The 26,661-nt window shown below is 39.1% G+C and overlaps 1 protein-coding gene across 1 annotated transcript in view; it reads left to right on the top strand.

Moving 5' to 3' along the window:
- The first annotated feature begins 17,914 nt into the window (after positions 1–17,914).
- FBXL17 (F-box and leucine rich repeat protein 17) overlaps positions 17,915–26,661 on the top strand; it is a 545,836-nt gene continuing 537,089 nt past the window's right edge. Inside the window, exon 1 of the mRNA XM_012459737.3 lies at positions 17,915–19,331. Coding sequence (XP_012315160.3) covers positions 18,333–19,331 — 999 coding nt within the window. The 5' untranslated portion in view covers positions 17,915–18,332. The remainder of the gene's footprint in view (positions 19,332–26,661) is intronic.

The raw sequence follows: 26,661 nt of genomic DNA, 5'->3' as shown, positions 1-26,661 counted from the left end.
TGAGAAGGGGTTAATGGCTGCTATATTTGGGGAGTACCTGCTTAAATTTAGATAATGTTTCTCTCTGCGGCTGTAGATTGTTCATATATTTTCAGTTTAAAGTAATTTTAATCCCTTCTCTCCCTTACCATCATTTTTTTCCTCTGTGAATTAAAAATCAATAACTTTGTTAAAAGTTATAATTATTAGGGATGGTTGAGACCATAACAGGAGCAATAGTAACAGAGAAATAAAATTGGAATTGTGCTTTTGTTTTTCAAAGAAAAAGTGTAGGTTTTCTTCCTCCCTGAAGGCAAAAACGTTGTTTTCTTAAATCTTCAACTCCTTTATTCCAAAGAGTGTAAGAACTTTAAGGACTCCAAAGAGCTTTGGTTTATATGAGAAATGGTAAAAAAAAAAAAAAAAATCTATTTTTTTGAGTCATTGAACAATAGCAATATCAATCATATGAATCCATTGTATATTAAAACAAATAACATTGTTTTTGTGAAAGATAACTGTATATGTTTAATATAAAAAGTATGTTAGATATAAAAAAGATCTATTGATCTATCTATTGATCTATCTTTTTTTTTTAGAGACAGGGTCTCAGTCTCTTGCCCAGGCTGAAGTACAGTGGCTCAATCATGGCTCACCGCTGCCTCAAACTCCTGGGGTCAAGTGATCCTCCCATCTCAGTCTCCCAAGTAGTTGGGACTACAGGTGTGCACCACCACACCCAACTAATTTTTAAATGTTTAGTAGAGATAGAATCTCAGTATATTGCCCAGGCTGGTCTTGAATTCCTGGCCTCAAGTGGTCCTCCTGCCTCAGCCTCCCAAAGTGCTGGGATTAGAGGCATGAGCCACCACACCTGGCTAAAGTAACAAAATTTTCTAAAGCCAAAATATATGAGAATGACATTGTTTTACATTTTTGTAAATCTCTTAAATATCTGGCTTACTAGAAAATATCGGATTCACATGTCTACATCTGCATTTAATCTGTTGTACTATGATACATCATGTAGTCTCTGCACTGTAAATGTGTGAGAATGAAAAAGGCAAATACTATTCTAATATTATGAAAGTAGTTTTTACTTCGTACACCCCCAAAAGGGTTTCAGGAATCTTAGTTTCCAAGACTGTACTCTATCTTTAAGAAAAGCGCAAGTTTATGCTAGAATATAAAAGTATAATGAAGGAGAAAACTTGAGTGATTTTTTTTCTTTTGATTTAATATAACAGTATGAAAAGAGATTCTAAAATATGTTAAATTTTAGCATACTCAGTTTTAATAACTTACTTCCTTGGTTCACAGAGTAATAACTGTCACCTATAATATAAAAGCTTACCTTTTACCTTTCCTGTTATCTGCCTACATAGCAGAGATTCTCTGGCTAATCAGATTACATTTTGTGTTTACTTTATTTTGATTTACTATGTTCTTTACTATTTAAAGGAAAAAAAGTCTCATTTTTGAAAGAGCTAAGGTTCTTTACAATCATCTTACCAAAAATTGTTTATCATCTTTGATTAAACAGGTAACTAAGAACTGTTCCTCAGCAACCCATGATCCTACCTTAATTAAGTGTCTGCATAGCTTCTGACAACTTTTAGAAATACATTTCCCAAAATTAAAACCCTAAATTTAGAAAAAAATTATTTTTTATATCCCCTGCCAAAATTTATTTATGTATCCCAAAATATATTTCAGATTTCTAAAAGGCTCCTGGAAAAATCACAAAGATTTGGTTTCTCACCATATAAAAAAAGAAAAGCTAGAAATTAGGGTTTTTTTTGAAATGTTACTGTTATAAGAATTAGATGGGAAGAGTTGTCAGATTAGAAGAGATGTTCAATCTTCCCTAGAATGTTTGTGTAGGCAAATGTTATTAATACAACTTTTCACAATGTATATGCTTTATGGGAAGTTCTTAGAGATTTGTCAGTGTTCCTGCTATCTATAAGTTTTTACTCTCAGGGGAAATATGATCAAAACTCATGAAATAGTTTTTTTGTTTGTTTGTTTTAGAGACAGGGTCTTACTCTGTTACCCAAGCTGCAGTGCAGTGGCTTGATCACGGCTCACTGCATCCTCCAACTCCTGGGTTCCTGAGAAGTTAGGACTACTGGCCCATGCTACCACACCTGGCTACTTTTAACATTTTTTGTAGAGACAAGGTCTTACTATGTTGCCCAGGCTTGTCTTGAACCTCTGGCCTCAAGTGATCCTCTCTCCTCAGCCTCCCAAAGTGGCTCGCAGGTATCATGAGCCACTGCACCTGGCTGGAAACTCATGAAATAGTTATGTACTGCATCACAATTGAGAATTTTACTTTCTTATATTATTTTGCAGTAATAAATGAACCACAGCCATTGCCTTTTTATAATCTACGTGTAGTTTTTACTTTACTCTCAGGCTTGCCTGAAGACTCTAAATTACAGCCCAGAGTTTGTATCTTTTAACAAATAAGTACAGTTTTAGAGACTAGTGGAAATGGACCACACCAGGTACTTTTAATTGTTGGCACTTCAACACACAGACTATTGCTTAAGCTTCTGAACTGGTATCACTTAGATAACTTACTTCCTTTTCTTTTTTTGAGACAGTCTCCTTCTGTCACCCAGGTTGGAATCCAGTGACATGACTTGGCTCACTGCAACCTCAGCCTCCTGGGTTCAAGTGATTCTCTTGCCTCAGCCTCCAGAGTAGTTGGGATAACAGGCGTGCGCCACCACGCCCGGCTAATTTTTTTGTATTTTTAGTAGAGACTGGCTTTCACCATGTTAGTTAGGCTGGTCTCGAACTCCTGACCTCATGGCCCACTCGCCTATGCGTCCCAAAGCGCTGGGATTACAGGCATGAGCCATTGCACCTGGACCACTTAGATAACTTTCAGACCCTACCTTGAATGAGTCAGAATTTCCAGAACTCATTTTAGTCTATAAACTGGTGACTCCATGAAGGCAGACTGCTAACCAAGATCCAGTAAAACAAAATTAACTACAGAGGACTGAGTGGAATGGTGAGGGACATTTTATGGTTGTTATTTGTCTGGAATATTGTTGATGTGTTACTGTTCTATTTTCTGGATATATCAAAAAGCCGTTTTTTTCTTAAATAATCTGTAACCCACAATTCAGTTGAATACCTTTGTTTGCCGAAATAAAACATTTTTACATGGTATCCAATTGTCACTGACTCACTCCCCAGAATTGAGAGACTTTTACTAAGTCCCTGTGCTTTCCATGACAATACAGTTATTTACATACATTTAATAGGAATTTATCTGCTTTTATACCAGGATACAATTGGATAGATTGTACAACTAAAGCCTTGCCTGAAGTGTATGATTTCAGAATGATGCTCTTTTACTCAGACATGACAGGTAACTTTTATGAAAAACAAAGGTTGACTTTACATATAGAACAAATATTTATGAAGCCCACCTAGTAAAATTAGTTTACATGTCCCAGGTTTACAGATGATTAAAGGAAGGTCACATACTGGCAATCCAGGAAATTTAGACAATTTTGAGAACCTCACAAAGAGGGGAAATTAATCTATAGATATTATAGAAGAAATCTGGTGAAGGTAAGTTTTGGGTCTTGATTTCTAAGCATTAAGATAGCAAATAATAGAAGCTTTTAAGATTCCAATCCAAAATTCCTTATGATACCTTCCAAACAAAAGTTTATTCTGTGGGAATTAGAACTTAGTGCTTATGTTTGAACAGCAGACCCAATGAAGCTTACATAGTTTGTTAACACTCTTCTTCATAAACATTCCTATAAAAGGCCAATTAGTAAATATTTTAAGCTTTGTGACAGGACCAGGACAAGGATGAGATGAGTGAGATGTATTAGTGTCATGCCAAGCCATACTGGAGTCTTAGGTTATAAAGGATGAAAAAACACCTTTCCTTCTACCATGGCTGAGGTCTCTACAACAAAAGACAGATTAAAAAGAGAAAAACATGCAAAATTATTTAATACAAGTTTTACTTGACACGGGAGGCTTCCCAAAGAAATAAAGAATGAAGAAACAGTTGAATCTAAGGGTTTTTGTATAGTAGGTTTGATCCAGAGTAGACAGTCATGGAGACAAATAAGGCAAACAGTATGATCTAATGGTAATAAGCTGGGGGAAACTTAGCAAGGCATGCTTGTTTTGATTCTTATGGGCATCTCTGAGGGAGGATACTCTCACATAAGGGTCCGGCTTCATATATGACCTGCTTCTGGGGAAGTTTGGAAGACATTCCTCATATTACTACTATAAACTTTATGTGATCATATTGTATTATTTTAGTATGGTACATCCATTTCTGTGACAATTTTGAGGACTTTTAAACTACAAAAAAAGAAAAGTATTACTAGATGTCCTATAAAATGCTGTGTTGTCTGGCCCACCCCTTCTCATTATTTGTGACTTTTATTGCCTCTTAGCTATTTTATCACTCTATTAGTTGTGGTAAACTGTTAGTAATGCAAATGACTTTTGCTGGTCATGCAATTGATTATTTCTCTGTGGAGTCTGACCACTTTTGAATCTACTGAATTCATTTCATCACTCTGGATTACCTCTATTTGTGTCTTCTTTGGAATCTCCTTGATTTGGCTCTATACCCTTTTCTAGTTTCCTCAATAACTGAGTTAAAACATTCCTTAACATATCTTTATTTTTTGTTCAAGATTCATCATTTTGCCTTTAAAAAAATTTATCCTTTAATAATGGGTTAAGATATACATAAGTTATTATAAAAATCCAGTTATACACTCAGGAAATTGAGGATATATATGGAATGATTCATGTGATCCAACTATGTGGCAGGGTGTTGGGGATACAATTATGAATAAGGAAGACAAGTTCCTTCCTTCCAGAATTTACAACCCTGTTAATTTCCTGGTCCTTTCTATTGATTCATCCATTCATTCACTCTTCTATACTGTTTATTGAAGCATACTGTTTATTGAAGCTGTTAGTACTACAGCTCAGTCACATTTGAGTTGAATCAACTTTCTCAATCTAGCCTTTAGGCCTTAAAGACGTGTTTAACAATGTTGCTGTATGAAACCATGTAATGCATTCTACCCAACATTTGTTGATTAAATAAAAATCTTAGTTACATTTCTTCAGCTTTTTTAAATAGAAGAGGAAAAGGTTCTACTCTCATAATTCCTATGACTACAAGACTAGTAACAACTTACAAATAAATTTTTATTCTATTATGATACTGTGTACTATATTATCTACGGAATGTATATACTTACCCAATGATGCTGTTACTGAAAATGTTTCTCAAAATTCTTTGGAATTGCCTTCAAATATACAAGTACACTATTATGAATACCTCACTGTGATATTCATCCATTTAAGGAGGATCTGATTTTAGAATGGGCCAAAAGTCTTTTGGAAAGAATTTTAGTCTCATTTTGCAGATACGAAACTAAAGACAAAAAAATATATAAGGTTTTAGATGACCTCTTTTACTTTCCTTGAGTGTTTTACCACAAGAAATGTAAATATCATCCAAAAGACTTTTAGCATTTCAAAGTAAAATAAAGTATTGAGTACTAAATGAAATGTCCACTTGAGTCCTTCCAGTCCTGCTCCCCTGCTTCATTTACCAGCGGGTGCCACTATTAATGATATGAAACATATTAACACCAACCTTTTCAGTTTATAAAGACAGAACTATATGTACTAATCACACATAGATTTTTTAAAACCTAGAATCATGCAATACATATTTGTCTATAATTTTCCTTTTATTCATAGTCATTTACTATGGGTTTCTTTTTAGTCAGAATAAGAAAATTGTTATTCATTAGTTTTAAGAGTTATTCAATTTTTTTGTGGTAGCAGATCATAGTTTATTCAACCATTTTTCTATTAATGGTCATTTGTTTTAGTATAATGCAATTGCAAAAAAAAAAGAAAAAGATGCTTCAATGAATATCTTTACATTTATATCTATTGTTGTAATATCATTTCTGTAGGATATTTTATATATTATGTAATATTAAAATGTTATATATATTAAAGTTATATAATAAAATAAAAAACTATATAAGCATATTTTAATAGATTTTTCCAATTTGCTTTTTCAAAAGATTGTAGAAGTTATTATGCCTCCCAAGTATTCTTGAAGAATATCAGAGAATAGCAGTTTTGACATGCTCACCAACACTGGATTGTATTAATCTTTTAAGTTTTGACAATGTGATGAGTAAAAACAGAATTTCATTGTTACAGCAATTTGCATCTTCGTAACCAATAATTAAGTCAAGCACATTTTAATGTAATTATTGATTTTTATGTTTTTCTTCATATATTCCTTTTCATATTTTTGTCTAATTCCCATTTTAGGTTGCTTTCTAAATTATTATTAATTTCTAGAAACACTCTAAATATCAAAATGCCTCTATTAACTCTTCATTCCATGTAAAACATCCATTTTCTCCCAGTTTTTTGAGTTTTTTCGGATGTGTCACTAGCTATATACAAATGTGGCTAGGTGAGGTGGCTCATGCCTATAATACTAGCACTTTGGGAGGCCAAGGCAGGAAGACCCTTTGAGCCCAGGAGTTCAAGACCAGAAATTAGCTGGATATGGTTGTGTGCACCTGGGGTCCTAGCTACTCAGGAGGCTGAGTAAGGAGGCTTGCTTGAGGTCAGGAGGTAGAGGCTACAGTGAGCCATGATAGTGCTACTGCATTCCAGCCTGGGCAACAGGGTGAGAAACTGTCTAAAACAAATAAAAATGTATAATCAAATCCATCACTCCCCTCTCTAAAATTATAGCTTCCCTGCATTGATTAGGAAGCAATTTTTTTATTTCCAAAGAAAAATAATAAAATAATAATCAGTGTGTGAAATACAACAAAAACCTTCTCCAGCTCCTAAGTCAAAATGAGAAATCTTAGTTTTAAGCCAAAAAAATTAATAACCAATTCAACTTATATACTCAAAAATCTAAAAAAAAGTAAACAAAATGACTCGTAATATATTAAAATAATACAATATAATCACATAAAGTTTATTACAATAATGTGAGTATGACTTACTAGTTAGAAATTTGTTAATGTAATTTATCACATCAGTAGGGCAAAGATTAAAAAATGTATAATTATTAATACAAATGCCCCCCAAATCATGAAATTGTATCCAATTTCCACTGCTGCTTTTTTAAAAAATATAAAAATAGGAATTCAGGAAAAAGAATATTTATCTCAAATAGCCAAAATCACACTTAATTTTGGAAGCACTAGAATCATTAGTTTTTATATTTCAGGTACGTGACATCTTTGTTTCATCACTGTTATTTGATTTTGCTTGGAAAGTCCATGCAAATGAGTAAGATTAAGAAAAAGAAATGAAAGCTATTTATATAGAAAAATGAGCCAAACTAGAAGATTGGATAATTTTCCACCTAAGAAAATTTTAATTCAAAAGATTTAAGAGCTAATAAGCAAATTCATGCAAGTGGCTTTTTTTTTTTTTTTTTTTTGGTAGAGATGGGCATCTTGCTATGTTGTCCAGGCTGTTTTCAAACTCCTGGACTCAAGCAGTCGTCCTGCCTCAACCTTCCAAAGTGCTGGGATTACAAGTATGAGCAACCATGCCCAGCTAAAGTGGTTTGTAACAAAATAATGATACAACAAGTACTACATTCCTACCTAGCAGGAATTACACTAACTAAACAATGCACTAGAAAAAGCATCAATTTCCAGTAGTGAAAATGCTATTAAGTAATGAGAAAGAAATATTTTTAAATGTCCAGGAAAATGTAATACTTTATGAGGGAACATAAAACTTTGAGTAAATATAGAACTATATCATGTTTCTCAAAGAAATATTGCTATTTAGACATGCAGTGGCTCATGTCTGTAATCTCAGCACTGTGGGAGGCTGAGGCGGGCAGATCACGAGGTCAGGAGTTCGAGAACAGCCTGGCCAACATGGTGAAACCCCGTTTCTACTAAAAATACAAATATTAACTGGGCATGGTGGCATGCACCTGTAGTTCTATCTATTCAGGAGGCTGAGGCAAGAGAATCGCTTCAACCTGGGAAGTGGAGGTTGCAGTGAGCGGAGATTGCGCCACTGTTCTCCAGCTTGGGCGACAGAGTGAGACTTCATCTCAAAACAAACAAAAAAAGAAATACTGCTATTTAAAAATATGTCAGCCATGCATAGTGACTCATGCCTGTAATCCCAGTACTTTGGGAGGCCAAAGTGGGAGAGTTGCTTGAGTCTAGGAGTTTCAGATCAGGCTGGGCAACGCAGTGAGACCATGTCTCTTCAAAAAATACAAAAAAATTAGGTGAGTGTGGTGGTGGCTATTTTTTATCCCTACAGTTTTGCCTTTTTAGGAAAGTTATATAAAGGAAAACATACAGTATGTAGCCTTTTGAATTGGACTTCTTTTACTTTTCATATTTGTTTGAGATTTATCCATTGTGTGGATGTACCAAAGTTTATCCATTTACAAGTGGAAATATTTTTGAGTGGTATTCATGTTTTGACAGTTATGGATAAAACCTCTATAAACATCGGTATACAAGCTTTTGTGTTAACACGTTTTCACTTCTCATTTGTAAGCAGCTAGAAATGAGATTGGGGGAATGTAGGTTAAATTTTATAAGAAACTGGCAACATGTTTTCCAAAGTGGATGTACCATTTGCATTTTCATCATCAGTATATGAGAGTCTGGCTGGGTGTGGTGGCTCATGCCTATCACCCAGTACTTGGGAGGCTGAGGCAGGAGGATCACTTGAGGCCAGGAGTTCAAGGCTACTCTATGAGATTTTTAGTGGGTTCACATTCTTGCCAACACTTGCTATGTCATTCTTTAATTTAGCCATTCTAAATAGTTGTGTGATGGTGACTCATTATGGCTTTAATTTGCATTACTCTCATGAACAATTATGTTGAACTCTACGTTTAGAAACAGTTTTTAAGCTGACTGCTATTAGAAGGACTCTACCCCAGTGAAATACTAAAGTCATTTCTCCATTGTCTTTGTTTTCCCCTTTCAAGCTTTCTCTCTGTTGGCTGAGAAAATAAAATCAAGCCCTAGTGCTTGTTTCAGTCTACTCAGAAGGCTGCCAGAATTTTCCTGACGTTGATTTTTTTGTTCGTTTGTTTTACTTCTGTGGATTATGGTTTCACTTCTGTGGATTATGGTTTCACTACCAAAGGATGATAATGAGTTAGGAAATCATTTGGAATTCCTTGAAAATTATTATTGATGTTAGCAGAAATGAGGAGCTCTATTTCTGTCATCCTCACTTTCTGTTTCACACACATATGCATATGAATACCTCACATAGTCTAAAAAATGGTGGCTTTTCAAAAAATGTATTCCATGCTCATGTTTTATTCCAGAAATTATTCTTTACCCATAAAACCTCCCTTCAAAATTTCTTTTCAGAGTAATTATTTTCCAACTTGATATTAGCAAATATTCCCTTTAATGTGCCTAAAAAGGATTAATTTTCTTCACAGACTACTCCCCAAAACTATATCCATGAGAAAAAACTAAGAAGCATATCTCAATACTGTTCAGGTATAGATTGGAATGTAAAGGAACAGTCAGAAATGGGACATTTCAGGGATGAGAGAAAGCTAGTTAGTAATGAAAGTAGATGAAACTGTATGAAACAGGCAATGCAATTTAAAGTAGGTTTTAGGGTTAACTTCCCTTAGAATTAACTTCCTTTAGAAATAACACATTTTCTTGCAGTTCTTTATGGATTCTCGTCTCTTACCAATAACTATGTGCCCCACAAAATTTTCCAGTGAAGATTATGACACATTTTAGGCCTCTTAAGACTTCCAAAGTAAATTTTCCTTTTTTTTTAATTTATAAAAAAGATGGGGAGGATATTGCTTATCATTTCATGGTTGACATGGAAAACAGCTATATTAATTTTTAAAATAGAGTTCCTCTGGATCCACAGCACATGAAAACAGTACCTATTTGCAGTTATTACCTATTGACAACTCAGCAGTGAACATCTTTGATTTGTAGTGCAATAAAGATTTTAATTATTCAAATTAGACCTAATTCATTAATGTTTAGAGATGTCAAGTTTTTACAAATGTTGAAGACAACAGAGAGGAAATATATTGATTTGCCAGGGAAAATCATTGGCAAAACAATGGAATTTGCAAGAGCTTCTGCCTCTTAGTACTCTTCCCAAGACATAAACACACTCTCTCTCTTTTCCAAAATAAGATTTAAATGAAGATATAAAGCAGTGTTGAAAGGAAAAGAAGTTAGCAAGGACAGCATACTACCCATTATAATGGTTCTCAAACTTACAAAACGAATTTCCCTTGAGGGAGCAAAAGATCCTTATACCCTATTTTTTACTCATTCCCATTTTTCAATTGAGGATGGAAGAGTTGACTCAATACCAAGTGTTGCTGAACAAACAAATTTAAGAACATTATGTTTCATGCCCGGCATGGTGGCTCATACCTGTAATCCCAGCACTTTGTCAGGCTGAGGCAGGAGGATCACTTGACTCTGGGAGTTCAAGACCAGCCTGGGCAACATAGTTAGGCCTTGTCTCTACAAATAATAAAAACGATTAGTGGGGCATGGTGGTGCTTGCCTGTATTCCCAGCTATTCAGGAGGTTGAGGTGGGAGGATCGCCTGAGCCTAGGAGGTTGAGGTTGCAGTGAGCCATGATTGTGCCACTGCCCACTCTAGCCTGGGTGACAGAGTGAAACCCTGTCTAAAAACAGAAAAAAAAAAAGATGTTTCTATCTGCTTTAACAATTGGGTACAGATAATATTTTTAAATCCCTGTCCCCTTATCTTACTTAACATGTAGTTAGTAGGAACTAATGAACCCTAAATAATGGACCCTAAATATGGTTGATACATTTGTATGACAACGTACTGTAGGTGTGACTGAACAACATACAATAACCTAAATGTGATAAACAAATGATAATGTATAATTAAAAAGCATGTAGAACAGAATCAAAACCTAAGCCCACTCAATATAACACTAGTGATATGTTGATAAGGTGTCCTGCCAGAATAGGGAGTTTATGTGATTTACGAGGTTAGAGAGAACAGATTCCTAAGTCATTTTGTCCACTGCTTTCAGATTTAGGTATGACTCCAGCTTTCTATTTTTAAAAAGGAAAAGCAACTAAAAAAAAAAGGTCATTTGTCATCCCTTTCTACATCTAAGGAAAATTATCCACTCCCTGAGTGGTGACAAAGACCAGTGCTTCATTACTTTCCACAGGAGCAAAATAAGGTTAAAAAAAAAAGGCGGGGGCGGGGGGAGGAATTACTAAACCCAGCAACATCGGATAGATAGGTGACAGCCACCTGCAGTGGCTCCGATCAGAGTGATCTCTGCCTCACTACTCCTGCCACCACCCTTCCTCTGTTGCCCACCTGCCTCAGGAGAGATTACACAGAACTTAAATGGTTATTTCCATCCCTCCAGTTTCCGGATTCTGGTTATCATGATTTTATCTCCAGATATAGGGAATGAATTAGGAAGTGGCAACCTGCTACTCATCAGACTCAGGGTAGAGCACACAAGTTTGGGACATAGACATTTCGTTATTCTAATAATACCACAAATTCTTAACACACAGATTTGTGAAGGTGACTTGTCATTTCTGAGTCACTAAAAGTAGATTTAATTCTCTTCCTATAATGTGCAAGTATGTAACCACTTAAAAATTATATAATAAGAAATACAATGTCATTAAATTTAGGAGGAGGCCAGGCACATTGGCTCATACCTGTAATCCCAGCACTTTAGGGAGGGAGGTGGATTATTTGAGGTCAGGAGTTTGAGACCAGCCTAGTCAACATGGTGAAACCCTGTTTCTACTAAAAATACAAAAATTAGCTGGGCACAATGGCTCACGCCTGTAATCCCAGGACTTTGGGAAGCCAAGGTGGGTGGACTACAAGGTCAGGAGTTCGAGACCAGCCTGGCCAACCAACATAGTGAAACCCCATCTCTACTAAAAATTAGCTGCGTGTGGTGGCAGGTGCCTGTAATCCCAGCTATCTGAGAGGCTGAGGCAGAACTGCTTGAACCTGGGAGGCAGAGGTTGCAGCAATCCAAGATTGCACCACTACACTCCAGGCTGGGTGATGAAGTGAGACTCTATCTCGAAAAAAAAAAAAAAAAAGAAAAAAGAAAAAAAAAGGAGAAAAAAATAAATTTAGGAGGAAAAATATTTACTATTAGGGAGACACATGTAATTTCTATTTCCTATAGGCACTGTTTCTGTCAGTTGAAAATGAGAAAATACTAATTATAGAATATAGACACACACAAAATTGAAGGAATATAAAGTTGAACATCTTTGTATTACATTAATTCTATTTAAGGAAAAGATAAATATGTGAGTCTTAAGCAAAAAATAAGCCCATACCTTTGTCTCAATTATCTAATTTATGTAAAAGTGAGAGAACAAAAAATAGTCTGTGCATGTATTAACTTCTGATTAGTTGTTTCCTTTCATGAGCTTCAATTAATCTTTGAAGTTATAGATAATTGATAATTTGATTTCTGCCATTAAAACTACATCAAGTTTTGGTATTCATAGGACTGTATTTGAATATATGCTTTATTCCATGCAAAAATATTCACATTTGATGCACAAACGATTACCAGAAACAAAGTGACTTAAAATAATACATTTATTATCTCATAGTTCTGTAAGTCAGAAGTCCTGGCATGGGCTCAGCTGGGTTCTCTGCTCAGGTTCTCGCCAGGCTGAAATCAAGGTGTCAGTCAGACTGTGCTCCCTTCTGTAGTTCTGGGTATTCTTCCAAGCTCATGTGGTTGTCGGCTGAATTAAGAATTCTGTAGGAGGGAAAGCCTGCTTTCTTGCTGGCCATCAGCCTAGGGGCTACTCTCCATTCTTAGGGGCCACTGCCATCTTCTGCCACAAAAGCCTCTCTACAACATGAAACTTTACTTCTTCAAGGCCAAAACAAAACCATCTGCTGTTGCTTTGAATCTCCCTGACTTGTCCTTGACCCTCTTTTTAAGAGTTCACTTGATTATGTGGATAATACGCCTTTATTTATGTATTTGGTTCTTTTTGAGACAGGGTCTCTCTAACTCTGTCACCCAGGCTCTGGAGTGTAGTGGTGCAAGATCATGGCTCACTGTGGCCTGGACCTCCTAGGCTCAAGCCTTCCACCTCATCCCTTCCACCTCAGCCACCAGATTAGCTGGCACTACAGGTGTAAGCTACCATGTCTGGCTATTTTTAATTTTTTTGTAAAGACAGGGTCTCCTTATGTTACCCAAGTTGGTCCCGAACTCCTGGACTTAAGTGATCCTCCTGTCTCAGCCTCCAAAAATCTGCCTTTAAAATTCAGTTGATTGACAAATTGAGGTACTGACAATTTGAGAGTAAACAAAGTAGGAATTAATTCTGATGGGTATGATAGTCAACTAACACAGAAATACCACAACTGCAGACTGTGGTAACTGCTGTGAAGAAAATGAACAGGGCAGCGTGACACAGTAACTAGGGAAGAACTCTCATGACGGGAGGTGATATCAGGGCTGATATCATCTGGAAACTCAGAATGAATCAGTTAAGAGCTGAGTTGAGGGAAGAACAGGCCAGGAAACAGCTGAACTTTCATATCATGTCTGAAACAAATTATTGAGGAGTATAGATTGCCCTCCTGAAGGGAATTCTCTGGAAACCTGTTTTCACTATCATCTTTGGCCTTGAGTGTTTTAGCAAAAACACAATATGGAATTAAATTTACTGAACACCTGGATGTTCCATGATTTCCAGATGCATAAGACAATGTCTTCTGCCCTGAGAGTGCCTTTCTAGGCTATCCATCACATTTATCACAATTATTGGGATCAACGGCACAAGAACTTTGTTCTCCTTGACAAATGGTGCTATAGGATGTTTTAGCTATTTACCACAACCACCATTACCCAACTTCAAGCATGAAAACTGTTTACACAGGCTGTCTTTTTATAGGAAAATGTGAATTTCAAAGTGAGTATAATCTATTTAGCAAAGAAGAAAGAAAAACGTTACTTTTTACCTGTTTTGCAACATTTTAAATTTATATACTGGTTTTCAGTGTGAATCTCAGTATGTCATAACTCAACTCTACCCTAGGTTGGGATACTATTCAAATACATAACTATTTTATATTATAGAATCCATTATTTCATCACAGTAAGTTATTCATTGAAATAAGTCATAAGAATATACAATTTGGGTGTTTATTTTCTCCCTATATCTATCATTCCCTTCCCTCTATCCAGTTCAGAAAGAATTCACTAAATCCTGACAACTCCCATCAGAAATGTTTCTCAATAACAACCTTACTTCATTCTTCTCAGAATGTCTAAGTTCCTATTTTCTTTTTTTTTTTAAGTTTCACTCTTGTTGCCCAGGCTGCAGTGCAATGGTGCCGTATAGGCTCACTGCAACCCCCGCCTCTGGGGTTCAAGCGATTCTCCTGCCTCAGCCTCCTGAGTAGCTGGGATTACAAGCATGCGCCACTGCACCCAGCTAATTTTTGTATTTTTAGTTGTGTGGGGTTTCACCATGTTGGTCAGGCTGGTATTGAATTCCTGACCTCAGGTGATCTGCCCACTTCATCCTCCCAAAGTGCTGGGACTACAGGCGTGAGCCACCATGCCTGGCCCTAAATTCATACTTTTGAGGCCTTGTCACTAACCTTTTGATCAACTTTAACTGGCCTTCCTTCAAAGAGCTTGCTTCTCCTCTAGTCCATCTTCTACATAGTAGCCTGATTATTTTCCTGAATACTGAACAAAATTCCTGTCCTCATGGAGCCTATGGTATAATGGAACAAACCAAAAATTTTTCAAAACGTGATAATGAGCTACAAAAAAAATAAAAACAGGGTAAGATGAAAGGGCAAAGGAGGGAGTAACTTTAGATAGGCTGGTGACATTTGATTATAACAAATGCTAATGTCCTTCAGCTAAAGAGCAGCAGGAAAACACCTAGAGTCAAAGGAAGCTGGGTTTAATGACTTGTTGCAAGGGGTGGGGGTGGGGGGCCACTCTCCATAAGTGGGTATTGGTATTGTGAAAAACATTACAGCTTGGGTTAGGTGATTTTGGGGAAGTGTCAAGGTTTTGCTCTGGATTGGATGCTGGCAGGAAACAGGTAATCCTGTAACTGAATATTTTAATATTTGCTATATTAAAATATTTGCAGGAAGAATGGAGCAAGACTAAGGTTGTAATTGGTCAAGAAGCAGTGGTGACTTATATTAACCAGAATCCTTGGTCATTTTTGTGGTTTAGAGACTGTTCTTGTATTTGCTGTGTTTATACATGATTATGGGGTCTTATTTTTGTCTTGTCTGTTACAGTTACAGAGTGACAATAACTGATACTGATGTTTTGTGAGATTGTTTATATTTGATAGAACACTCAGAACTGAGAATGCCAAGACAGCTGCCAGTACCACAAATGCATAGCTAATAGTGCCAGTCCAGCTCCTGGCTGTCCAGGGTTGGTTCCCACTGCAACCCAGCTCCCTCTGTTCCCCAACTAGCAAAGCCATCAGCTGCTACATTTGTCCCTTTAATTGCAATTTATGACTCTTATTCATAATTTTGTATCTTTAACATTTACAACAGTAGTATTATTATTTAGGGTACTGAGTTCCAAAACTCACTGTGGCTCTCCTGATAATAGTAGAGAACTAGTGGTATGATGATGGTGGGTGATGAGAACAGACATGCAAAATATCTTAACTATAAAAAACAGGTATTATTTGTCTGCAGAGTCCAATAGGTAGACCAAAGACAATCTGCTTGTGGCTAAATGGTTTAGAAACTGGGAGTAAGAAAACGAATATTGTAAATTTTGGCAACGACTTCAGAAGTCCCAGAGTCTGTTGCTTCATCTCTAAAAACAAGAAGATGAAGTTGGATGGTATGTGTAGTTCTGATATGTTTGCATGGGGCCAGGCTGTCTGTACAGGAATCATATAGGGAGCTTGTTATCATCAGGTAGAGATTCAAGGGCCTCATCTCCAGAAAGTATAAATCATCCTAAGTTTTTGAGACTTATCCATGTTTTTTTTTCTTTTGTTGCTGAGTTGTATCTAATTAGATGAATATATCACTTCATTAATGATGGACATCTGGGCAGTTTGTCGTTTTTGGTGACCACGAATAAAGTTGTTAGGGATATTTTTGTACAAGTCTTTTTATCGATATATGCTTTTATTTCTCTGGATAAATACCGAGATGTGAGACTGCTGGCTCATAGGGCAGATGTGCATTTAACTTATATGAAATAGATAGGTCACTTTTTTTTTTTTTAAATCAAACTGGGACTCACTATGCTACTCAAGATGGAGTATAGTGGCTACTCACATGCATAATCGCAGCAAACTGGGTTCAAGCAATCCTCATCCCTCAGCCTCCCCTGCTGTAGCTTGAATGATAGGTACCACTACAACTGGTTCTGACAGGTTCACATTTTTGACATAAAGTAACAAAACATTTTATAATACTCTTGCCTTTGGTCAAAGTGCAGCCTACTAGAGATGTCAAAGGATCTGTTATAAGGTCTCAAGACCTTTTGACAAATATATCGCCTCCAGGGTTCTTGGAATTCCACATCACTGTAATTAGGCTCTGAAAAATGGATACTTGAACGTGACAGACTTAAGACTAAAGTCATTTCTGACAGAGGACAGAATTAACAAGTATTTGATAGCATGTTTGAGTGGAGGCTGGGTGGGGCTGTAACTCTCAAGTTATCCTTAGCAGATTTTTTTTTAAACACCTGACACTTCCACCCTTCGGCAGGTAACCAAACTCTATCTAAAGGAAAAGAGAAACCAAAAGAAAGAACTCTTTCACCTTCCTGCTAGAAACATCCACCTCTCCTCATTCTCTGTAATCACAATGAAGAAAAGCATCCTTCCTAAAGTACTCTTCATTCCACCTTCTCCCCTTATTTCTCTCATTAGAGTGGCTCATTCCCATCGGTATTTGCCTCCTCCAATTTTTCCCTCGTGAAAGTTAACCTCGATATTGTTAAACCTTCTAAAGGATTGCCTGCACAGCTATTTACTCTTTCTAACCGGGATCACCAAGGTTTGTTATATAGCAGGCACTGCACCTTCATGTTTAAAATACATAATATATGACTAGACAGGATTCCGAGGGTGCAGATAATGAAGCTATCTACAGCTTGTAGCCTGCGTGTTGGATGGCTCACTGAATGAGGAAACTGCTTATCCTTCAGCTGTGTATGGGTAATTTGATATATGCTTTCATTCTGAAATAAAGTTGTGGAAAGGCAGTAGTACGCAACAAGTACGAAAACAAGTGGGGAAACAGTGGTGCGGCACAACCAATCAACCCCTCACATGACTTGGGTGCGCATCACCCAGGAGCCGCGCATCTGCCACTTCGCCCGCGGCGCGGTCAGCGCCCGCACCGGCCCTTCCGGCGGAACCCGCCTAGCAGTCTTCGAAGGGGGCCTCAGTTTCCGAGTCGGGAGTAGTGATGGGGGGTGGAAGGTGAGGGGAAGAGCCGAGGGGCTCCCGGCCAATGGCAGCTCTTGAACTTACACCTCCAGACGTCAGCGCGGCTGTGTAAACGGATGTCACACAGCAGGCTCGGAAGTGTCTCCTCCCGCCTCAGAAACGCGGCGCACGCCCAGCAGCCTCCGAAAAACCTTAGGCGGCGGGAGGGAGGGGCGTGCGCCGCACCCCGCGAGCCCAGAGTCCCACGCCCTCGCCGGCCGGCCTCCTCCCCGCCGTGTCTGTGTGGTAGCCGTCCCGGTTGAGCAGCCGGGCGCCGGCGTCCTCGCCACAAGCGCGCCGCCGCAACTGGCTCCGCCCCCTGCCGGAACGGGCCGCGCGCTCCTGCAGCGCTCAGCAGAGTCGCGGGCGCGCGCGCCGCCGGCAGAGCCGCAGTTAAAATGGTCCGAGCGGGACCCGGCCTTGCCCCCGCCGCGGAGCTGACTGACTGAGCCGGCTGACCGGGCCCGACTGGTCGCCTAGCCGGCAGGCTCGCTCGCTCCCTCCCTCCCTCGCGTCCCTAAAGCTCGCGCCCATCGTTCTCCCCGCTTCCCTGGGCAAAGCATGTAGCCCCCTTCGGGCACTCCGGCGGCCCGCGGCTGACGCCCACCCCCCTACCGTCGCGTGTGTGCCCGTGTGTGCGTGTGTGTGCGCAGCGCGGGCGACCCCGCCGCGGGCCGGAGGCCGAGCCAGCGAGCGGCCTGCCCCGCTGCCGGGAGCTCACCTCTCCGGGCCTCCCTCCCTCCCGTCCCGGTGCCCCTCCTCGGGGCCTTCTATATGGGCCACCTTCTCTCGAAGGAGCCGCGTAACCGCCCGAGCCAGAAGAGGCCTCGCTGTTGCAGTTGGTGCCGCCGCCGGCGCCCTCTCCTCAGGCTGCCCCGCCGGACCCCAGCCAAGGTGCCTCCTCAGCCGGCGGCGCCCCGGAGCCGGGACTGCTTCTTCCGCGGGCCCTGCATGCTCTGCTTCATCGTGCACAGTCCCGGCGCGCCCGCCCCCGCCGGCCCAGAGGAGGAGCCGCCGTTCTCGCCGCCGCCGCCGCCGCGGGACGGGGCCTACGCTGCCGCCTCCTCCTCCTCTCAGCACCTGGCGCGGCGCTACGCGGCCCTGGCCGCCGAGGACTGCGCCGCTGCCGCCCGCCGCTTCCTGCTATCCTCGGCCGCCGCCGCCGCCGCCGCCGCTGCCTCGGCTTCGTCGCCCGCCTCCTGCTGCAAAGAGCTGGGGCTGGCTGCGGCCGCCGCCTGGGAGCAGCAGGGCCGAAGCCTTTTCCTGGCCAGCTTGGGGCCGGTGCACTTCCTGGGACCGCCCGCCGCTGTGCAGCTTTTCCGGGGGCCGCCGCCGCCGGCCGAGCCCCTTACGCCCCCCGAAATGGTGTGCAAGCGGAAGGGGGCCGGGGTCCCCGCCTGCACCCCCTGCAAGCAGCCCCGCTGTGGCGGCGGGGGTTGCGGCGGCGGCGGCGGCGGCGGCGGTGGGGGAGGGCCTGCCGGGGGAGGCGCCTCGCCGCCCAGACCCCCCGACGCGGGCTGCTGCCAGGGTCCGGAGCAGCCCCAGCAGCCGCTCTGCCCCCCGCCCTCTTCTCCCACTTCCGAAGGTGCCCCCACCGAGGCTGGCGGGGACGTTGTCCGAGTCGGGGGCACCGCCCCCTCGTCCTCCCAGCAGCAGCGTGAATGTGGCGACGCGGACTGTCGGGAGCCCCCCGAAAACCCCTGCGACTGTCACAGGGAGCCGCCCCCCGAAACCCCAGACATCAACCAGCTGCCGCCGTCCATCCTGCTCAAGGTGGGTCTGGGCGAGAGGCGCAGGGATGCTCGTTTTCCCCCCACCCCCGGCCCCCGCCTCCGAGGCTTTCTCTCTCCTCCCCCTAAGCGCGGAGGAAGGGGGGTTCCCTGACAGCCGAGGGACGTCCGAACGGGAGACTGGGAAGCCAGTTGGTCCTCTGCCTATGGCCTATTTTTTGAAGTATGAACTCTTGCAATCTACTGAATGTCTTATAGCTTGACTCTATAACCCACCCTTCAGGGTTCAGCTATTATTAGAATCCCAACCCAGTGGTTTAGAAACTTCGCAGGTATTCTGTGGGGGAAAAAAAAATTTGTTTTTAATCAATTGAGGAATTTATACTGAGTGGGTAGAGGCTTTGCATATCAGTATTTGGAAGTGTTCAAACATTACTTTCAGGTTTAATGGCTGGTAGTTAATGTCAAACAGTTAACTTTTATTGAGCATTTACCATAATCAGGCACTGCGCCAGAGCTTTATATATACAATACCCCATTTATCCAGTTAACGTTGCGAGATAAATATTGTTAATATCTTTATTTTGTACAAGAAGAAACTGATTTCTCCGTGCCGTGGAGCAGGGTTTACAGTAGTGAGTCAGGAAGAAGTGGTCTTAGCTCCTGTGGAGCTGACAGTCTAGTGGGGCTTGAAGTGGTTGAATGACTTGTGCAAGGTCACATACAGAAAGTAAAGGGCAGATCTAGGTCTTGAACGAGGTAATTTAAGACTACCTGATTTAAAAATTCCTTTGTTTACTATGTTGTAATGCCCTCCTGCATTTTAACCCTTACGTAAAAGCATACAGATTACCAGAGGTAAGCACAGATGTGTTTTTTTGTTGGGAGACCAGTGAGTAGAGGTAGATGTCCTGGATGAAATTTGTGTCGTTTTCAACTACCATATTTTGCAGTTTTGTCAATGCTAGTGACAACCTTAGGTACGTAATAGAGTTTTTATTAAGTTATTCTTAACTTTTTTCCTCTTTTTCTGCCGTCTCTCACCCCACCCTTTCTGGAGCGTAATAAATATAAACCATTTTCATTGTGGATGATACTAGAGACTGGCCATAAATAACCTTGATAAGAATTTGGCTAATTTTAATATTACTGAAGTAACTTTAATTAATTACAATTATTTTTGTCACCAATATGATTTGTTTGACTAGACTTTTTGCATATTTACAGTACTGTGTGTTTGGGTCTGTTTTACTGTGATATTAATGTTCTTGTGAATGATACAGCAAGAAAGTGGGAAAACTTACATTGCCTTCTGTCAAGATGTAATAATCTAATTCTTATGGTGGTGTGCTTGTTGGAAGAGTAATTGCTTACTCTTTGTGTGCAGAGGAGCATTTTAGGACAAAGGGAACTTTCTTGAGTCCTTTAAATCGCTGGATGATATGGGTAAATAAAATATCAACAAATTTTTGGTGTAGAAGTTTGATTGCTGTCTTATTTGACAAGTAAGACTGTTTCGGAATGAACCAAAACAAAGCCAGGTACCTTCTACTTAAACCATTATTTCATGAAGTAAAAAAAACATTTTAATACCAAGAAAAAAAAAAGGAGGGATATCTCATAATAAAGAGAAACTCTAATAGAATAAAATAAATTTATTATATTAATACTGCATTGTTCTTTTTCATATTTTTCCCTGTGGATGGTTGAAAACTTTATCTAAAGGACATTTGGGAATTACATGGGCTTGCCCTATTGTGTGTATTTGGACATGTTATGTAGATTTCCATTTTTTGTATTAGAAAACTCTAATAAAGATTCTCTGTCTGAGTCTCATGGTCCTAGTGGTATTCAGCATGAAGTGAGTTGTACTATCTGTGATGAATTGAATTAGAGATTGTTCAGTATCTGCTAACCCCAGTTTTTGGGGGCAGAGACTCAGGATTCATATCTTGTTCATTGCTCTGTCTCCTTTAAGTGCAGTGCCTAGCATATAGTAGCACTTAGTAAATACTTATGAACGAATGTATGCTTAGGTCTTTAAGAGTCTGGGCTGAAACTCGGGGTAATATGCCACACCACGAAGAGACATTTCTAAGGAATGTCCATATTCTGACTTTAGTTTGAGCCACTGTAGAGTCTTGTGGTGAAAGGGTTTTGGCTCTGCTTCTGGTAAAGACTGGAGTTGTTTGACTTGGAGAAAGGAAGACTTAAGGAGCTATGACAATTATTTTTTTCTAATATTAGAACAGTTGTTGCATAGAGAGGCACAAGTCCATCATCACTATTGGAAAACATTCTTTGAAATTATGCCCTGTTCTGGTACTGGGTCCATAGCTTTTATAATTGTATTGCTTTTGCTTCTTTTGTACTAGGAAGTTACTATAGCTGTAAAAAACAAACAAACAAAAAAACAAAATGAGGCAGGTAGAATTTGGGAGAGAAATGTGAGGATGTTTAAGAATTAAAAGAATGTTTTTGAGTAAAGCTACTGTGCTTGCCCAGTGGTGTTTTTTATTTTTTTTGGTATGGCAGAGGAGAAAAACTAAACTATATGTTACATCAGAGGCCTATTTGTGGCTCAATATCAACAAGGATGTTTTTCCTCTATATAGGTTAATAAATATGATGTGCTTTAAAGCAGTCAAAAATGCATTTTAATATAATAGTTTCTTTAAAAAGTTGTTTAGCTTTGGCAGAATATCCTATTTTATGCTTATTACCCACATTTTAAATTTCTTCACTTGGATAAACAAAACAAATCTGGATTTAGTCAATGATCTTTGGTTTATAACAGCCGTCTCGCTTTTATAAAAAAGGAAACTAGCCTTCAAAGAAGATAATAGCATGTTTAAAACAAGATGCTACTTGGTTCCAGTGACCATGCCTACGTGTTGATTGTTAACTGACAAATTAGCCCTTCAAGACCATATAGTCCTTTAACCTTAAAAAATGATCTAGGCCCCCTAAGTTTTTATTTTCTCATGTGTAAAATAAGGAGGATGAGCATAAAAATATCCAAAGAAATTTAACTTTGACCTGTGCCTGCATGAAGAGTTTGGTGAATCCTTTCCACACACAAAAAAGTATAAAACTGGCAAAATTGCCCAAAACTATTTAAACTCTGGAAATCAACTAAAATCAAAGAAAAAAAATGAGAAACATTTATTCTTAGGAAAACTGTTAGAGCTTCAGGTAAGAATAGCCCAAGTCTACAGCATTCTTGCATGGGCCCCTACTGTGACCTCTTGCCCCAGCACCTTTGGCAAGAAGTGTAGTTTGGAAAACCAGCAGCATTGCTGCCAGAGAGCTGATTCAATCTGGGACAATGAGTAAAAACCTTTGTCGATAAAATGTAGTGAACTTGGTAGGGAAAAACAAGGAAACACCATATATTTGCTAGTTTAAGATTGTAGTGCCAGTTGGAATGAGTGGAAAACTAGCCATAAATTAAAAGGTAGACCCTGGAAATGGGAGGAACCGTAAAGGGATATCTCTCCACATATCCTGGCATATTGTGAAACTGTGCACATGTATAGGGGAGACGTGAGGTTATCTAACTGAGAGCAAGGGCCAAGGCAGATGAGAATTCTCTAAGCTTTGAATGTGCCCTTCTTAACCCACACACAGATTGAAGAGCAGGCTCAGGCTATTTGAGCATATCTTTGGCATATTCATAGCTGAAAACTAAGCTATTTAGACACAGGATAATTTCCCTAGAAAGCCAGGATAAAACATATATATGTGAAGTAAAATCTAAACAGAAGTATTCACACTGCCCAGAACAGATTTCACAGTTTAAGGCCAGACATGTTAAAAAGCTCAGAAATATAAAATTCTACACTGACTGTTATCTAAAATGTCCAGTTTCTAACAAAAAATTTTGAGACATGTAGAGACAGAAAAATGTGACCCATACTAAGGGAAAAAGAAAGCAGTTAATAGAAATTGACTCTGAGTAAGCCTAGATATTAGACTCAGCATAGACTTCAAACTATTATAAACATGATAAAAGAAAAGAAGCATTATTTAAATAATTACAGAATATAATGACATTTACCCAACAAATTGGAAATCTCAATAAAGAAATGGAAGCTATAAAAGTGTTTTATTCTTTTTGATGCTATTGTAAATGGAAGTGCTTTCTTAATTTCATCTTCAGATGAGTCATTGCTAGTATATAAAATATTTGTTTATTAGTGCTAAAATTAATTTTTGTATTCTCTGGGATTTTCTCTATATAAGATCATGACATCTGTGAATAGAGGCTATTTTAATTCCAACTGCACAATTTGGATGCCTTTTATTTATTTTTCTTGCCTAATTGCCCTGGCCAGAGTCTCCAGTACAGTGTTGCATAGAAGTCATGATGCATGCATCCTTGTTTTGTTTCTGATTTTGGAGAAAAACTTTTATTCTTTTACCATTAAGTATAATGATAACTAGGGGTTTTGGTCGATGCTGTTTCCCAGGTTGAAGAAGTTTATTTCTGAATGTTTTAAGAAAGGGTGTTGGATTTTGTCTAGTGCTTTTTCCTGCATCAGTTGGGATGATCACATATTTTTGTTTTTCACCTTTATTAATACGGTTTGTCAAGTGGATTTTTTTCATATGTTGAACCATCCTTGTATTCCTGGGATAAATCCCACTTGGTCATGATGTATAATCCTTTTGGTATACTGTGGATTTAGTTTCCTTATATTTTATTGAAGATTTTCACATCTGTCTTCATAAGGGATGTTGGTCTGTAATTTTTTGAGATTTCTTTGCCTGGCTTTGGTATCAGGTATGCTGGCTTTATAGCATGAGTTAGGAACTATAATCCCATCCTCTCATTTTTGGAAGAATTTAAGATAGATTGGTGTTCATTCTTATTTAAGCATATTACTGGTGAGGTCATCTGGTCCTTGTCTTTGTTGTAAGTTTTTTTGTTTTTTATTATACATTCCATCTTTTTACATGGTGTACATCTTTTCAGATTTTCTGTTTCATTGAAGTCAGTTTTTATAGTTTGTGTTCTAGGAATTTGTCATCTGTATCACCAATTTAGTAGTATACAGTTATTTGGGTCCCAATTCAAGCAATTCTCCTGCCTCAGCCTCCCGAGTAGCTGGGATTACAGTTGTGCACAACCGTGCCCAGCTAATTTTTGTATTTTTAGCAGAGCCGGGTTTCACCATGTTACCTAGGCTGGTTTTGAACTCCTGACTTCATGATCCGCCAGCCTCAGCCTCCCAAAGTTCTGGGATTATAGGTCTTAGCCACCATGCCCAGCCTTTGATTTTTTTTTTTTTTGACATGGGGTCTCTGTCACCCAGGCTTGAGTGCAGTGGTGTGATCATAGCTCATAGCTATGTAAATGGAAGTGCAGCCTTAAACTCCTGGGCTCAAGTGACCTTCCCTCCTCTCAGCCTCCTGAGTAGCTGGGTCCACAGGCATGCTGGTGCATACCTGGTTAATTTCTTAAATAATTTTTGTAGAGACAAGGTTTTGCTATGTTTCCCATCCTGATCTCAAACTCCTGGCTTCAAGCAGTCTTTCCACTTTGGCTTCCCAAAGTGCTGGGATTATAGGTGTGAGCCATTGTGCTCAGCCTGATCATTTTGAAGAATAAACTTTTGGTTTTGTTGATTGTCTATTATTTTTCTAGTCTATATTTTATTTGTAGCTCTGTATTGCCCCTTGTTTCTACTTGGTTTGTGTTGAGTTTTTAAAGTTTCTTAAGGTAGAAGTTTAGGTTGCCAATTCAAGATCTTTCTTGTCGTTATTTGTATCTATATTCCATACATTTTGCTATATGTGTTTGTTTCATTCATTTCAAATTATTTTCTAATATTCTTTATGAGTTCTTCTTGTTGATTATTAAATTTTCATGTATTTGTAAAATTTCTAGATTTCCTCCTGTTAGTGATTTCCCCTCCTCTTCCCTCCCTTCCCCTCTTCTCTTCTCTTTTATTTTTTGAGACAGAGTCTCACTGTATCACCCAGGCTGGAGTGCAGTGGTGTGATCATGGCTTACTGCAACCTCTGCCTTCTGGGCTTAAGCAATCCTCCCACCTCAGTCGCTCTAGTACCTTGGAGTACAGGTGATGTGCCACCACATCTGGCTAATTTTTGTATTTTTTTGTAGAGATGGAGCTTTGCCATGTTGCCCAGGCTCATCTTAAACTCCTGGGCTCAAGTGATCCGCCTGTGCTGACCTCCCAAAATGTTGCAATTAATAGGCCTGAGCTGCTTTTCCTGGCCTCTGTTACTGATGTCTAATTTCATCATTGTTATGGGAAAAGATACTTTGTATGAGTTTAATATTTTAAAATCTGTTGAGACTTGACTTGTATTCTGATATATGGTTTTTGAGAATGTTCTTTGCACTTCAGAAGAGTATGTATTCTATTTTGTGTAGTGTTCTAGAGATATCTGATAGGCCCAGTTAAGTTTTGTTCTTCGGTTTCCTTGTTCATCTCTTGTCTGGTTGTTGTATCCATTATTGAATCTGAGGTGTTACAGTCTTCAAGCATTAATGCAGAACTATTTTTTTCCTTTCAATTCTGTCAGTTTTTGCTTTATATATTGTTCCATGCTTTTACTTTCAATCTGTGTATGTTTTTGGATCTAAAGTGAGTCTCCTGAAGACAGTATATAATTGGATTGTGTTTTTAAATTTCATCCTGTCATTCCTTGTGTCTTTTTTTTGAGACGAGGTCTCAGTCTGTTGCCCAGGCTGGAATGCAGTGGCATGATCACAACTCACTGCAGCCTTGACCTCCTGGGCTTAAGCTATTTTCCAACCTCAGCCTCCCACGTAGCTGAGACCATAGGTGCACACTGCCATGCCTGGATAATTTTGTCATTTTTTTGTTGAGACAGGGTCCTGCCATGTTGTCCAGGCTGGTCTTGAATTCCTGGGCTCAAGTGATCCAACACAGCCTCCCAAAAGTGCTGGGACTGCAGGTGTGAGCTACTGTGCCTGGCCCTAGCCCTATGTGTCTTAACTGGAAAGTTTAGTCCATTTACATTTAGTGTAATTACTGATAAGGAAAGACATTTACCGTTTTATTATTTGTTTTCTCTGCGTCTTATATTTTTTTTTGTCAAGTCCTCTGATGCTGTTTTTTCTGTTAGATATTTCTAGTGTACCATTTTGATCCCCTTCTCATTTATACATATAATATTCACATGTATTTATTTATATTTGAATTTATATAAACATATATATAATTTATGTTTATATAATTATGTAATTTATAGTTATATATAATAAACATAATTTATATGTTATATAGTATATAAACATAAATATATATAGATATATATTTAAGTATATTTATATATTTGAATATATAGATATATCTATATATTTAAATATATTTATA

This window comes from Aotus nancymaae, unplaced genomic scaffold (assembly GCF_030222135.1).
Source record: "Aotus nancymaae isolate 86718 unplaced genomic scaffold, 86718_ANA_hifiasm-v0.15.2.pri h1tg000014l, whole genome shotgun sequence".
NCBI classification, from domain to species: domain Eukaryota; kingdom Metazoa; phylum Chordata; class Mammalia; order Primates; family Aotidae; genus Aotus; species Aotus nancymaae.
The sequence above is the reverse complement of the archived record's forward strand: the minus strand, read 5'-3'. Positions and strand labels throughout refer to the sequence as shown.